The sequence below is a fragment of the Podarcis filfolensis genome (assembly GCF_964270895.1).
Source record: "Podarcis filfolensis genome assembly, chromosome: 7".
Lineage (NCBI taxonomy): Eukaryota > Metazoa > Chordata > Lepidosauria > Squamata > Lacertidae > Podarcis > Podarcis filfolensis.
The window spans coordinates 53,501,474-53,517,380 of NC_139603.1; the positions used below are offsets into that span (position 1 = coordinate 53,501,474).

At 39.0% G+C, this 15,907-nt stretch overlaps 1 protein-coding gene across 6 annotated transcripts in view; it reads left to right on the forward strand.

The window, feature by feature from the left end:
- The window catches only part of LOC310766553 (lipoxygenase homology domain-containing protein 1-like), a 179,568-nt gene extending 169,265 nt beyond the window's left edge, over positions 1-10,303 (forward strand). For 5 of the 6 annotated variants that reach the window (XM_083622817.1, XM_083622819.1, XM_083622818.1 and 2 more), the window contains 7 exons: positions 3,159-3,304; positions 3,470-3,545; positions 4,869-4,947; positions 5,166-5,409; positions 6,442-6,520; positions 8,408-8,483; positions 10,039-10,303. In XM_083622817.1, coding sequence (XP_083478943.1) covers positions 3,159-3,304; positions 3,470-3,545; positions 4,869-4,947; positions 5,166-5,409; positions 6,442-6,520; positions 8,408-8,483; positions 10,039-10,093 — 755 coding nt within the window. In that variant the 3' untranslated portion in view covers positions 10,094-10,303. Of the gene's footprint in view, positions 1-3,111; positions 3,305-3,469; positions 3,546-4,868; positions 4,948-5,165; positions 5,410-6,441; positions 6,521-8,407; positions 8,484-10,038 lie in introns of all 6 variants that reach the window. The other variant, XR_014550246.1, reaches the window with a different exon arrangement.
- The last annotated feature ends 5,604 nt before the right edge of the window (positions 10,304-15,907 follow it).

Sequence of the window (15,907 nt, forward strand, 5' to 3'; positions counted from 1 at the left end):
ATTGTAGGTTAAATGTTAAAGGAACATTATCATTTATTGGGCTGAGAATTAAGAGTAGGTTTCTTTTCTGTAATAATGCTGATTCTGACATATTAAAGTAAAAAAAGATAGCATTGCCTTCTAACTAGGGGAATAGCTTTCGCTTCACCTCTATGTTCAGCAAGGCTAGAGAATGGCTTCAGGTTTTCACCTTTCTTTTTCTCACTCCCAAACTCCAGCTATGCATAGAATCTTATACTGTTAGAGATGCTGTCCTAATATCCAGGATCTGGGGAGACCCTGTATTCAGCATGGTCACAGTGTTAGGCACAGAATTTCCAGGCGGAGGCATTGGCTTCTACATGGAGTGAATGTAAGGAAATAAAGGAAAAATGCTTGAAACTCACTCTTAGGTTGTGTACACATTCTGGCTCCAAGGCAGCCCCACCACTGGTGTCTGAAGTCGTGGACACCTTGTCCACAATCCATATCAATCCTGCACAATCCTGTACTTTCTTGAGAAATACTGCTGTTTGATGTGTTTTCCCCATGAATCAGCCTCCGTGCAATATGAAAATGTAAGCCACATTCACTTTTCAGTTAAGCTGAGGTGTGTGCGTTTGAGACAGACTTTACACATGTGTAGATGATAGCTTCATGAATAGGAGCTAGGGGCAGTTGCAGGCCTAGGGAAACCAAACAGGCAGTATGCATCAGGTGAAAACATCTCTATCTTCTCTAGTGTGTACAGCAACATGCAAATGTGACTTGAAATGCTGTGGGGGCCAGTGACCTCACTGTGTTTTCAACCATAGTTTCATCACATGAAAGAATGATGGAGATAACTTTCAAGCAGCTGTAATGAGTAGTAACTTTTCTTTATTAGATCATATATTATCTCATTTTTTCCAATATATCAAAATGATGCCTATGTTAGTTTATTTGTAATATGCACATTAGTCAATTAATTAATTTATTAATCAGTTCAAAAGCAGGTGGTAAATTAACTATAGGTAAATAGATAATTGCAATAAAAGCTACATGAGAGGCATGTTTGTGTTAAATATGGCATGCCTAATTTATGTACATTCCCACTAGTTTTACACTTATTTGTGACACAAATTTATAATGAGCCATACTGAATCCAATAATACCACTAAATTCCACTGTTAAATGAGATCCATTGGCAGCTATGCAGATCTGGATGAGATAAGTATGCAGTGAACTACACGGGGCATATATGACTTCTGAATCACACTTTGGAAATTTGACCCATAACACCTGAAGGGGGGGTGGGGAATCTGTTTTACTCATCTATAGATATAACTCATCTATGGTGAACGTATGAACCAGAAGAGTATTTCAAAGTGAGAGGGGAAGCAGGAGAGATTTTATACATAAGGGTATAATACATATTGCTACAATAACTATTTTACCTGTGGAAATTTTACTGAAGTTCAGAGCTTTCACTCACGTACACCATCAAGCAAATATAATTAACCAAAATATTCAACTGGATACACACAACTCTTTCTGGAAAATCAAATCAATGTTAAATATGTTTTTTCTGAATATATATCATCTGTAATGCTAAATGTATATATTTAAAATCCTGATCTGAATGCACCTTAGAAACACAGTTTACATCCTGAATATTAATAGCTGGGTGCCCAAGCTAGTTCAGTCAGAGTACTTGGTTTAAGGTAATTCACTTTCTCTGAAGTCAGAGGGACCTAAGCAGCTTAAAATCTTTGTAGTGATTGGCTTGTGAATTTGACAACCCAGTACTCTTGCAGTTGTAGCTCTTATCCCTGCAATATATCTGAGTTCCTAACTCTGTAAGCCAATCAACCATCTGCTGTTTCATTTTTTTCATCCAGATCTGGGCAAAGGACTGTATTCTCAAGAAGCCACTTAGTTTATTATTACAAACACCCAGGGGCCAGAGTGCATAAAGCAGTGCAGATAGATTGGCCCGAAGATCAGTTCCTTCGTGGTGTCATGAGCAGTAGTTGTGTGGCTGTTTCCGCATGTTGTCAAATCCATATTTTGTTCCACAGCACCCTCAGATTTGTCTTGCTTTTGTAGAGACTCCAAAAGTGTAGTGGCAATAATGCCATGAAAATTCATGGTGATAAATCTGAATCTCGGAATGTTATAAAGCAGTTGCATGAGCTCTTCATCACATTTAGACATTCATTAAATCCACATCTTCCACAGTCATTATCTAGCATGGTGCAGTTGGTTGAGCTTCAGTTGCCCAAAATAGTAGTATTAATTACCTACCCCAGTGAATTTCTACAAAAATTAATAAGATAAGGAAGACAGAGCATTTTGTACATTAAGGCCATGAACTAGACTGCATTCACATGGCAGTTTATTCCTTTTAAACAACTTTTCCCTGTCAAATTCTGTGTTATATCTGAGCTTTCATATGATGCAAAAGCCACTTCTGGAACTATAGTGGAAGATAGTACAAGTTTAGCACTCATTTCCATATTATTTGCAAATAGATTTTTTTCTTGAAGCAAACAACACAGAAATGAGCACTAAACTATTTACAGAATGTAAATAGAATTAGGCATTTGGGGATAGGGGCTCTTCAGCGGGATGTGTCTTCTGTATTATTCCTCAGTGAATTGCTAAGAAGTGGGAGTTGAAAAGGCCTTTGCTCCTAATCACATAGGGGTGAAGCTCAGCTAAAGGCTCATACATACTTCCACTTGTCCCATGCTTTCTAGCGATGGGTCCAAGCAGTTTTACCTTTGCTCTACCATTTCCCCTGAAAAAACCTGCTCTTTAACACTCAACTGGAACAGATGGCAATCTGCAGAAACCTCCATTGCCATTTGTTCCGATTCAGTGCTAAACCTTGGGTTTCCCCAGGGGAAAGTGATGGGCAAATGAAAGTGTATATGAATGAGCCCTATGTTTTACTCAGAGTAGTCCCACTGAGTTAGTGAACTTAACTCAGTTGGGCCATTAATTTCAGTTTGTCTACTCTGAGTAAAACCTAGTAGAATACCACCATTAAGCACCTCTCTAAGGATAATTTCACACATACACAATGTCAAGACTAGTATGTGGCAAATGGAAGGAAGCAAATTTATAAAGTAATGAATTGCAAAATAGTTACACAAGGTGTTCTCTTGGATTTGTCTTTCCTTTCTATTTTACAGTTGTTACATATGATGTAAAAGTATTCTTCAATGATGCCTCAAGCAAAATCAGCTCCATACATATGTCTCTGTGTATATATGGAACCAATGGCGACACTGAAAACAGGAAGCTTTTGCTGCCATCTCAGCTAGGAAAAGACAGGGAGGTAATTCACTTCTTCACAGATGTTTGGAATGGTCATTTACATTTGTGCCTGAAACCTATTACAGAAGTGTGTGTGTGTGTGTGTGTGTGTGTGTGTGTGAGAGAGAGAGAGAGAGAGAGAGAGAGAGAGAGAGAGAATAAGCTAAATATTGCTGGATTTTTTTAGTCATTTACAGGTCAGATAGATGCTGTGGATTTGGGGGAGCTACACAAAGTTACACTACTCATTGGAAGCAAATCATGTAAGTTTATTTTATTATGAAGATACTGCATAAATAGCTTCTTAATATTTGTATTTACATTAGACATTAATATTAATAGCAGTAGCTGCACATGTACCAAGGCAAAGCTGCCTTTCCAACACCAGCAGGAGGCTTATTGGTTTGTTTCTGTTCTTGTTTTTATTCTGTATTTTGTGTTTTTTATCTTGTATTTTTATGTTGTGAACCTCAGAGAGTTCTACAGATGAAGGGCAGTATGCAAATTGAAATACATACATACATACATACATACATACATATATACATACCTGATCAGGTCTAGGGTAGGGATGCAGCTAGGACTCTGGGTGCTTTATTCATTAAGAAGCATCCTTTGTTTTTGGGGGTGAACATTATTAGAAGGAATCTATCAAAGTCCTATCAGTTTCTGAATTAGGCACCTTTGGAATTCAAGATCTTCTCAAACTGCTCAGTGAACACCCATTTGCAAATGGGGAGAATGACCAGATCATTTTACTATAAACAAGACTTTTCCTCTGTTTTTCTTGGTGAATAAAATCATATCAAGACTTCATTGTGCTGAACTGGCATGAAGATCATAACCACAAGCTTAAAACACTAAAGCTGAAGTCATAGTTACTTGGGAGTAAATCACATTGAACTCTTATTTTTTAGTAGGCTTGCATAGGCTTGTGGTGTAAAGTATTAAAGAAGCAGAAGTTAAAACAAGACAGAGTGCTGTATATACTCATGAAAAGCAGCTTGAAATAAAACAATTGTTTACTTATTCCTCAAGCATGTGGTTGCTGGGCCTGGCTACAACTCCTGGTACAGAGGTAGAGCCAGGGTGCCTCTCTGTGATGGCCAACTTGCTTCTTTCAATCCTTACATAGCACAAGTGCAGAGTGACTGAACAAAAAGAATGCATTTAAACTCAACTGGGCCTCTTAAAATCAGGATGATAAAATAGTCTCAAAGTTATCATCCTAATAGGACTTGATCATGTAGGAGTGTCTGGCTCTTGGATATTTGTCCCTCAGTTTGTCCTGCTATGCCCTGCTGTATGGGGATCATGATGCAGAAGTAGGTGACTTTAACCCTTTGGCCCTTCCATGGTCTCAAACAGAATTGTCCCCACACACTTAGACATGGGCTTGCTGTTCACAATTGAACGAAAGCTCCCATTGTGGCCCAAATGTACATCTTTTCAGTGCAAGGCTGAAATGTAATAGGGTGGAGAGACCATTTATTGATATCCAATATTATTATATTAGATGGTACTAGATTAAAATTAATATCTGATGTGAAGCAAATTGTTTTCATTGCTTGTTGCTTCTGCTGTAGCTTGCAAACTGGATATTAAAGCACTCCACCTGAAGGAAGCCCCAAAGAACGAACCTGTATACATATTTGAAGTGAATGAGTGAGTTTTTATACATATATAAATCACACTAAATGTTTGTTGACTTGCCTAGCATGTTAGACAATAGCATGTGACGGAATATTTATTAAATATCCCTGTTAATACACGTCTGTAGAAATTAACTATATTTCTTTCTCTTTCTTTCCTTATTAAGTTCCATATTGAATTTTAACCATCACTACGTGGCTTGATCTCAATCTTTTTCTTTTTCCTTTTAGAATATTCCTTTTGGATGCTAATGAACCTGAAATAAGGAAAGAAATCCCTCTCTCTTTTATTACCAAAGAAGGCAGTAGCTCAGAAAATCTGATAGAGCATATTATTAAAGTGTACACCAGTGACAAAAGGGGAGCAGGAACTGACGCAAATGTGCATATAATTTTGTTTGGAGACAAGGACACATCTCAGTTAATTCAACTCAAGGAGTCTCTAGATCATCGAGATCCCTTTGAAAGAGCAAAGGTAAATAGTTCAGTGTCTATGTTTTCCACTCTTTATATCTCGGGGCACTTCATACATTACACCTTTAGGTTTACACGTGCTACATTTAGGCGGCAGTCTTAAGTCCACCACTTACCTGGCTTACATCTGACTAAACACAATTAAGACTGTGATGCAAATGAGACAAACACGTGTTTGGATTCTACAGGTTGCCCCTCAGTCATGATTAGCTGCAGATTCCTATTGGATTGGGGCAATCCTGAGTGCGTTGCCACATGTGTAGAATGTTCCTTTAAATGATCAAAACCCTGATGTGCTCCTAAGTTACAAACCTGTAAAATACTGGCCAGACTGTGACTTGATTCCACCTCATCTTGCCTGCAAATCAAAGTAAGTGCTGAAGCCTTAGGTTATAAAAGGGAAAGGATTCCACTTTCCATTTAGCCTTGTTTTAGTTATCTGTCTGAAACCATCTTCACTGCTGTCTTTAGGGCATCTTCTACCTATAGATGAAAGATGCAGTTGTGGGAGGTTGTGGTGCTTCTTGGAAATGTACTATCCATGCACATAAAGTGCTGCTGCTGCCAAGCACACTGGAAGTGAAACTATATTCTGAACCAAATTGTATACCACTTGAGAGATTTGGCTGTAACTAGAGTCAAATCGCTTATCTTTATGTTTCCAAAGGTAGGTTTGGGTACCATAAACAAAAGATAAATTAAAAAAATGAAAACAAAAGGTGCTGTTTCTTCACCTGACTGGCAATTCATAATGCACTTACCAGAGAGAAAACATCTCTTGGGTTCTGAAACCAATAAAAAGGCAAGAAACCTTCAAAACCTAATGTGGAAAGTACATGTTTTATGTTTTCAGGGAAGAGCTGAAAATTAGCAGCATATAACTGTACCAGAAAAGGAACAGTAACAATAATGCACTCCTCCAGCCATCCACTACCCCCTGCACACAGATAAATTTAAACCAGTCCCAGATAAGCATACTGTTTTCCAGACATAGACTTGTCACATTTTGAAAGCTGCTTCTCTTATTTTGAAGACTGACACATTCAGAATCAAAACAAAGGATGTTGGAAGGCTGCAGAAAATTGAAATTGGACATGATGGCAAAGGATTTGGTAAGTATACCTGTAGGTTTATTGCATATCCTTGTTGTCATTTATCTGCATATGAATCCACACCTTCAATTTTGAAATGCCTCAAATCTCCCTCAGGTGCTTGATGGTGCAGATGGAGTATTGAACTAGGGCTAGGCCCTGAGGGATCCAGGTTCAAGTCTCTATTCCACCATGAAGCTCACTGGGCAACTTTGGTTGCTCACTTTCACTCAATCTAATCTGCCTCACAGGGTTGTTCTGAATGTGAAATGAGGGAGAGAGCAATGTATGCCACTATAAGCTAATTTGAGGAAGGGTGGGATATAAATGTAATAAAAAAGAATTATAACATTGCCAGAACCGATGCCACATATTATAGAGCCCTCAGAATAACATGTGGCTTGACTCTCAGATATTATGTGGGGAAACCATTTGGGGTTTTTTAATCAACTTATTTTGATTTACACAAGTTTACATGACATCTATCAAGAAGAAATGTATTTTTTTGCGTATTAAGACTATTTTGCTTCCTTAAGAAAATTAATTCTCTTTACTTGTATGTCTCAAGAATTCAGTATTGTTTTCTCAGAAATTTCTCAAAATCCATTTAATTGCATGCTACTGTGTTATTAGATTACATTTTAAATTAGGGGGGGGGGGAGTTGAATCTGATTTCCACTATTTCTCCCCATATTGCTTCATTCTTTGCTTCATTTACTAACTTCTCAAACCAGTTTTTGGAAGAAAAAAGATAAAAAGATTTAATCACGATGTTTTCCCCATAACTGTCAGAGAATGTTCAAAGCAAACTTCAGGACACAATCAATTTTGACATGTACCAGTACATTTCAAGAACCACTACTTTTCTTCAATAAATGACCCAGCTTCACCCAGATTTCTATCATTTATGAGTAAATGTCAGTATTTACCAGGCTGGAGTGAGGAATGTCCAGAACTGTGAGGGAATAAATTGCTTTTCAGACATTTTATGTTATGATTTATCTGAAGCTATTGCAGATATATTAACTGACTTATTTTATTCCAAGAAATCAGTGCCAATAAACAATCATTGCAGTCAGAGGATATTTTTTCTCTCCCTATACAAACTTCTGCTGTGCAGATGTCAGTTGAAATGGCAGGGCACTTATTTCTGGGTACATGTCACCTGCTCTATGGCATATAATGTAGTGAGACCCGTTTTCAAATTTAACTTGAAAATATGTTTTGCAGCTTGATTTGAGCTGCAGGTGGCACATCACTCTATCTACAGATGAGTAGTTAGCCTGTTATTTCAAGTGCCAGGCTACTGCATTGATCCAGAATGACATTTGTTCACAAGAAAGCACCCCAGACTTCAATTTTATGCAACAAGCTGGTTTCTCTGTCTGCAAGTTGATCAGTAAAGTACCCCAACCTGCCATTCTCACACCCACCCACCCCATTGTGTCTGTCCCCTAGTGAGCAGTATATTTTACAGGTAAATGCCTGTCATTGATAAAATTGGATATTCTAAAAGAGAGCTGGTCAACAATGGTTGTGCCAGAGGGCTTAAAATTAAAAATTACCAGACTGATATGGTCAGTGACATATTTTTCCAAGTTTACAATTAAACTGTTTATCATGCTTATTTATATAGTCAGGAGTAGGCCTTGTGATTTACTGGTAAATATCGTAATGTTCTGGAAGCACTGGCCACTGTAACCAAATATCTTAAGAATTAATGGTAAATGTTAACATTTGCTGAGTCTTTGACAATCACTGTCAAATTAGCCAATAATTTTTCTCATTTAGAAAATTTTCTCCAATTTTAATGTGTCTCTATGACTTAAAAATAAATTTAGAATTATTTTCTTTGGGTTTCTCTGTACTCAGAGGTGAACATACTTTATTATTGTCCTTTCTTTACAGCAAGTGGCTGGTTTCTGGAAAAAGTAGAAATCACAGATGTGTCTACGGATGAATTATACTCCTTCAGTTGCAACCGGTTTGTTTCCCAGTTATTAAACTTGATCACAGCACAATCATAACCATGTCTACTCAGAAGCAAGTGCTGTTGAATTCAGTGGGGTTTACTCCCAGGCATGTGGGATTAAGACTATAGCATGAATGCTACAGATGGTTACACTTTCAAAAATAATAGTATCAATAAAGTGATACTATTCAGACTAGATTATAGGATTATAGCATGAATGCTACAGATGGTTACAACTTTCATAAACAATAGTATCAATAAAGTGATACTATTCAGACTAGAGAAAATATGCAACTTTCAAATCTCCCACATTAAAATTCAGGGAAGACAATACAGTTCTGTTGATGGCAGTCCTCTTTCCATTTCCAAAAACAAGCAGACCAAAGGAAATGGGAAGAATCAGTATGCCCATTCTTCAATCTACAAATAATCAAGAATTTGCTTCATTGGCCCTCAGTACTTCCCTTCAATTCCAATAAAAAATCCATTTCACATATAGAAAAGAAGCAAGTCAGTAATCCACAGCCTGGTTACTTAAACACATGAGAAAAGTGGAGTGGGAAATTTTCTTTTCTTTTATGTATAAACCCACAGGATCATAAAACTTAAGTATTTAACAATGCTGCTTCCATGCTCTTAGCTAGTACATGTATGGTTGCCTTGTGGTGATTTGGCAAAACACACACATCATCTAAAGCAGGGGTCAGCAAACTTTTTCAACAAGGGGGCTGGTCCACTGTCCCTCAGACCTTGTGTGGGGCCGGACTATATTTTTTTTGGGGGGGGGGGAATGAACAAATTCCTATGCCCCACAAATAACCCAGAGATGCATTTTAAATGAAAGCTCACATTCTACTCATGTAAAAACACCAGGCAGGCCCCACAAATAACCCAGAGATGCATTTTAATAAAAGGACATATTCTACTCATGTAAAAACACGTTGATTCCCAGACCATCCGTAGGCTGGATTTAGAAGGCAATTGGTCCAGATCTGGCCCCCGGGCCTTAGTTTGCCTACCCATGATCTAAAGCAACTGCCTTCAGCTCCTTTGGGAGACGCCTATGCAATGGACAATTGCAGGCTTTAAGTCCATGTAAAAGATTTTACATACATAAATGTTAGAAGAAGCATAAAGCAGTGGCAGAAGAGTGTTAATTTTGCATAGGCACCCTATATGTCAACAACCAAAGGCAAGCTTGATTCCTGATGTGCCAGATTTACTCCACCCAGTAAATAAAGGATATTTTATGTTTATTGATTTATTTTGAAAGGTTTCGTGCTTGCTTGTAACTTGGCCTTCCCAGTTCTTCTTAAAGTGAGTTTAGGGATCATCCCTGGTCAATGGATCCATATCTCTGCCTACTCCAACCTTCTCCCCCTATTTATTTTCGAATGGGCATTCCCAGATGTGGGTTTTAAGTGATGGATAACTAGTCCACTGTCAGTACAAGGTGCTACCCAGGTTCCTTAAGATTAGAAACAATTCAGTACTCATGTCCTTACAGACATTTTTTTTTAATGTGTGAACCATCTCTTCCATCAGCAATGCATATTTTCTTCACCAGGTGGCTGGCTAAAGATGAAAATGATGGACGTACCGTAGTGCAGCTTTCCGTGTAATTATGCACTCCGAGAATCCTATTTGAACATGCTTTCCCTCAACATCAAGCTGATTGGGTTTATTTGTATTTTCTAATTGTGAAAGAACTATAATTATCATGAAGAAATATCAAAACAATACATCATATTTGAATACTCGAGTGAGAATGTTACCAGGAATTCTGAACACCTGTACCCAAACATGAATAAAGCAGAGATACACTGTTGCAACTTGGTTTTGTAAGTTTGTTTTCCATCATTTCACAATATTTGGGATTTGTTGTCAAAGGACGTGGGTGGCGCTGTGGTCTAAACCACAGAGCCTAGGGCTTGCTGATCAGAAGGTCGGCTGTTCGAATCCCCATGATGGGGTGAGCTCCCATTGCTCGGTCCCAGCTCCTGCCAACCTAGCAGTTCGAAAGCACATCAAAGTGCAAGTAGATAAATAGGTACCGTTCCAGCAGGAAGGTAAACGGCATTTCCATGCGCTGCTCTGGTTCGCCAGAAGCGACTTAGTCATGCTGGCCACATGACCTGGAACCTGTCTGCGGACAAACGCTGGCTCCCTCAGCCTATAGAGTGAGATGAGCGTGCAACCCACGACTGGACCTAACGGTCAGGGGTACCTTCACCTTTACCTAAAAAAAGAAAAGAAAATATAGTTTATGTAGTGAGGAATATATATATTCCAAGGTAGATATTTTTAAATAAATGAGAAACACAAGTACTTTCCCAGAACTTGTTTTGCCCAGTCATTCTACTGGACCAAATGTCACCTTGATAGCTATGGAAATTTCCCTGTGGTCACATGCCTTCTGCTGCTATTGGTGTGGTCTTGTAAAAAAATGCTTTCTAGTTCAAATCCCAACAAGAAATTGTGCAGATCACTGTTTTCTAGATCTGAGAGGGGGAGCAGTTAGAAGGCTGGCTTCTGTCTTTATGATTGTATGATATCGCCTGCTTTTAACTACAGTAAAGAGACTGGAGAAGTGGATACAGTGATACCTTGAGTTAAGAACTTAATTCGTTCTGGAGGTCCGTTCTTAACCTGAAACTGTTCTTAACCTGAGGTACCACTTTAGCTAATGGGGCCTCCCACTGCCACCACTGCGCGATTTCTGTTCTCATCCTGAAGCAAAGTTCTTAACCTGAGGTACTATTTCTGAGTTAGCGGAGTCTGTAACCTGAAGCATCTGTAACCCGAGGTACCACTGTAATGCATAACAATATGTACTAGAAATTCTGCTTTTTTATCTTAAGAGCATAAGAAGAGCCTGTTGAATCAGACCATTGGCTATCTAGCCCATATCCTCCTCTCAGAGTGGCCAACCAGATGCCTTTGGAAGGCCTGCAAGGAGGACATGAGCACAAAAGCACCCTGCCCACCTGTGATTCCTGGCAACTGGCCTTCAGAGGCATACTGCCTGTGAAAGTGGAGGCAGTACATAGGTATCATTGCAAGAAGTTGCCGATAGCCCTCTCCTCCATGAATTTGTCTATTCCTGTTTTAAATTCTTGCAAGTTGGAGTCCATCTCTGCCCTTGTCCTTGCAGAGTTTCTAAAAATGAATGGTTCAGAATGTGCTACAGGGAAACATTGACAAGTCATGTTTTAAATATTTCCATGTGCCTCATATAAGACCCAGATTTTTGATGACTTTTATTGTAAAGGTTCAGTAAATGAAAGAGACAGTAATAGGTAAGGTGGTACTTGGTTAGAAATTAAAATAAAGACTATTAACCTACTTGCAGATGACTTGCTTTAGTTTTAATTTGTCTCATAGATTATTAGCTGTAAGACCTACAGTATAATGTCTTCTGATTGACTGAGGGAACAGGGTTAATTTAGTTCTCCAATGGTTCTCTTTGTGCTTACATTGCTAAGGTACGTGCTGAAATGAATTTAAAACTCGATCCCCAGAGTGCACAGATGAGTTTAGTCAGTATCAGTATTCATTACACAGAATCAGTTTGCTGTGATCTATTATGTGGTTTGTTTCATTTAGAGTGTCTTTCATTAATAGTTTGTAATATTAACTCACCCTGATGCCATTTCTAGTTTATCAAGTGTAAATAATGCCTTCTTAATTTGTTTGCTTCTACTAACTCTGAACAGCATCTCCTAACAGCTTATTTGCTTATTCCCCACTCCCACACACATACAAGCTTGCGCTATTTATAATAAGAAACCAGGTTAAGTTTTATGAGGAATATAGCACACTCTTTAGAGCAACCATAGTGAAAGCCATGCAAAGGAGCAGGCCTTTGAAAAGCCCATAAGAGGAATTCCACGGGCCACTCCATTTTGCTGGTCCCAAGTAGTAGGTTTTCATGGGAAACTTGTTACCTGATGTCTGTTTGGATGCACACTTCCATTGTTCATTGTTTCCTCAATTGCCCATTGCAGTCTAGACAACCAGTCTAGACACAGCAGCCGCAATCTGATGAATGTTTTAAAAAATGCCAGCCCTACCATTAGGCAGAGTGACTCAACCACCTCAGGCAGCAGTCCCTGGGACACAGGTAGCAGTGATGAAGTGCTGGAAGTGAACCGAAGTGTGTGCCTCATGGCCTACTCTGCGCCCCTAAACTCACTGGCTCTCCTCAGATGATGTCCAGGATTCAGATTTTTTCATGATCATAATTTTCAACTTGAATTTTATTCTTTACACAATTGGGCAGCAAGTCTAGTAAGATTTTCTTTCAGATTGCAGTAGATCCACTAATCCTTGCCTACTGAGTGAGCTACAAATTGTTGGGACACTTCAGAAGCAAAACTAGATGACCCTCAGTGTCCCTTTCAACTTTACAATTTTATGATTTGATTAACTGCAGTTATTCAAACTGCATAAATCAGCAGCACAAAAACCAGGCAGATGTTCCCGTGGGTGTAGACCAGGACCAGAGAGAAGTGTGGCTTGAGAAGAATCCTGAGGGGCAGATAGAGTATCCTGCACAGCCACATTCAGTCTCTGGACCTAAAGTTTTGTACTCTGTTCCAGGGAGTGCAGCCCCATCCAACAAATGCTATGCACTTTGCCCAAATCAGTAGTACCCAACTCATCATTACAAGAAATCATTCTATGATTTCTTGGATTCGGTGTACTGAGACTTTGAACTACTCATGTGTACTATTATAATTCATTCTATAATTTTGTTTTTTTTTAAAAAGTGAACTTTAGTTTATGAAATAATTCCTGACTATAGTGTGCAGCTTATATTGTTGTGTACAAGTGTAACTCCAAAGTACTGAAGTCTTTTATCAAAATTTATTCAATGGAAGCATGAAAAATGAACACAAGCTGAATTGGCTGAAATGACAGAAAGATGATTTCTATGTGAACAGTTTCCACCCGAGTTATATTTGCTTGAAAGTAAAACCCTTTGGTATCAATGGGGGTTCCAAATAAATTTATTTAGGATGGCAGTTTGCCATTAATCACAAAGGAAATGTAAAATGAAAAGACCTTTCCTTGTTAAACTTTCAGCTAGCAGTTCATAATAATAATAAAAAAAATTCTTTGGATTCTTCAAACATGAGAGACAACAGTAAATTTCCTACTAGAAAGCTCTAAAATCTAGTCTTCAGCCAGTTTCTATAGAGACAGTGGGGGCTTTTGAAATGTTTGTTTCCAGCCATAAATAACTTAGACAATGCTGTTCAAAAATGGTACTTGGCTGCAGCTTCCACTTCATTTAAAGCAGACAGCATTCTCGAAGTGCTGATCTGGTAAAGCAGAATTCACTAAGCATTTGATGCAATCTTATTAGAGAAGTAATACACAACAAAAGTATTGTGTGTTCCCACTATAACACTACTAAAAAACTATTCTACACTGAGCAGACTATATCTACCTCTGGCACAGAACAGAGTGTTCTCTCGTAATCCTTTGGCAAATGTTTTCACAGTTTGTGTACCATATTAAAATAAACTGAATTATGTGTAGATGGTTCTACACATTATGTTGTGTAGCTGCATGGGGGAATAATAAATGCTTATTGAGAGTAAAATGAAGGAATTATTTGGCATCTTGATGAAGTCATGGAATAAAGTCAAATTATTCAAAGCAGTAAGCCACCCACCCCAAAACTCTGCTAGAGATTTAGGACATTTTATATTGTGTGTGAGAAAGAGAGCTGGGGAGAGAGTACTAGTTAAATGGAATCATTTGAATATTCTGCTCAGCTAGCAAAAAACCATTCCATGCAACATGTTGTGGAAAGGGCTTTCTATGTTCACTTAAGCTTTAAAAATGCTGCAAATTGCAGTTGTTAAATGGCCACAGCTTCACCACTACACTGAAGGTCATTTAGTCCTACCCCTTGCCGCAGGTAACATATTTTAAAGCATCTTTCCTATTAGCAAATTAAGTGAGAGAATGGGCAAGACAGGGACTAATGAGCTGGTGCCAGCAGTGTCACACATGTAGATAGTGTGATGTTGTGCACTCCAAATTTGGAGCAGTATTGTGGCAATCATCTCCTGTGCCAGGACTCAGCTCTGTAAAATGCAGCAACTTACAGTATGCAAAACATTACCTTTCAACATGTACAGAGTTGAATTTCCTCCTGAATTACTACACTTTATGGAGTAGTTTTTCAGGTCACAATCTTTCTTACAAGGTTCTGAGCCCCCAAACAGTTATTTTTTTAACAGAGCAGAAATGCCATTTAAGCATAGGAAACCAATTATTGTGCACTGCTGCTGTTGTTTTAACTCTCTGCCCCTGTGCTGCAATTGTCATGAAAACTGTCTCCCCAAAGCTGCTATTTGACATGGGAAATACAGGCACAAGGGACAGCTTTCTTTCTGTGACAAAGAACGGCTTTGAGGGCAGAGGGTGCTTTTCACCTTTATAAACAATTTTTATTAAGGATTTTATTGGTTTACAAAAGCACATGCATTGTCTCTTTTTCAGGTTGTAGAAGTTTTTTTACATTTGAAGTGAGACATTAGTGTTGTATACAGAATAAAGTAGAGGGGAGAGGGGTGGTAATACTTGGTGAATATGCAGGGTTTTTATGTCAGCGTCTCTTGAGTAGGTTCTCTTTCTATTCGTTTATTACATTTCCTTGGTAGTGAGAGAGGTTGGGATGGCCAGGGCATGGTTAGTTGTCTTTAGTTGGCTGCAGTGAGATTTGTTTGCATGGGGGAGTGTTGGGTCAAGTCAGCCATATCGATTAGTATGTTGGTGGTGGGTTCTTGTTGTTTTGTTCTTGTTGCTGTGTACGTAATAAATGAGAACCATACCGCAGTGAAGGTGTCCTCTTTTATTTGCCCCCATGTCAGTTTCAGTCTGTTGGTTAGCTTTTCTAGTAAGGCTGTTTCCCATACGATTTGATACCAGTGGTCCATGTTCACTCCTGACAAGTCTCTCCAGTGTCTGGCTATGGTGCTTCAGGCTGCTGAGAGTAGGTGGGTTATGAGCTCTTTATAATGTGAGTGGGCATTGGCAGAGGGTGTTTTTCATGGGGAAAGGGGAAAAGTTGGTGGAAATCTGTTGATCCACTTTCTCCACATCACTCAAGGCTGGCCTGAGACATTTTGACAGCTGAGGTGAAGCACAAAAGGGTATAAAAATCTACATCAGGAACAAGGGTGGGAGATCAGCAGCGCCTCCTATTTGCCAAGAGGCCACTGTAGAGGTGGCACTGGGGGGCTTCTGCTGAGAAGGCAGCAGATCCAGCCTCCGAGGAGTGTGCCACAGCCATTGCTGCTACTGGGCAATAGCAGATGATGCATTCCTTGCAGGCTGAATCTGCTGTCCATGCAGATACTGCCAACCAAGGCAGACACCTCACCTTGCCTTATGTGTGGGCCGGCCCTGATATCACT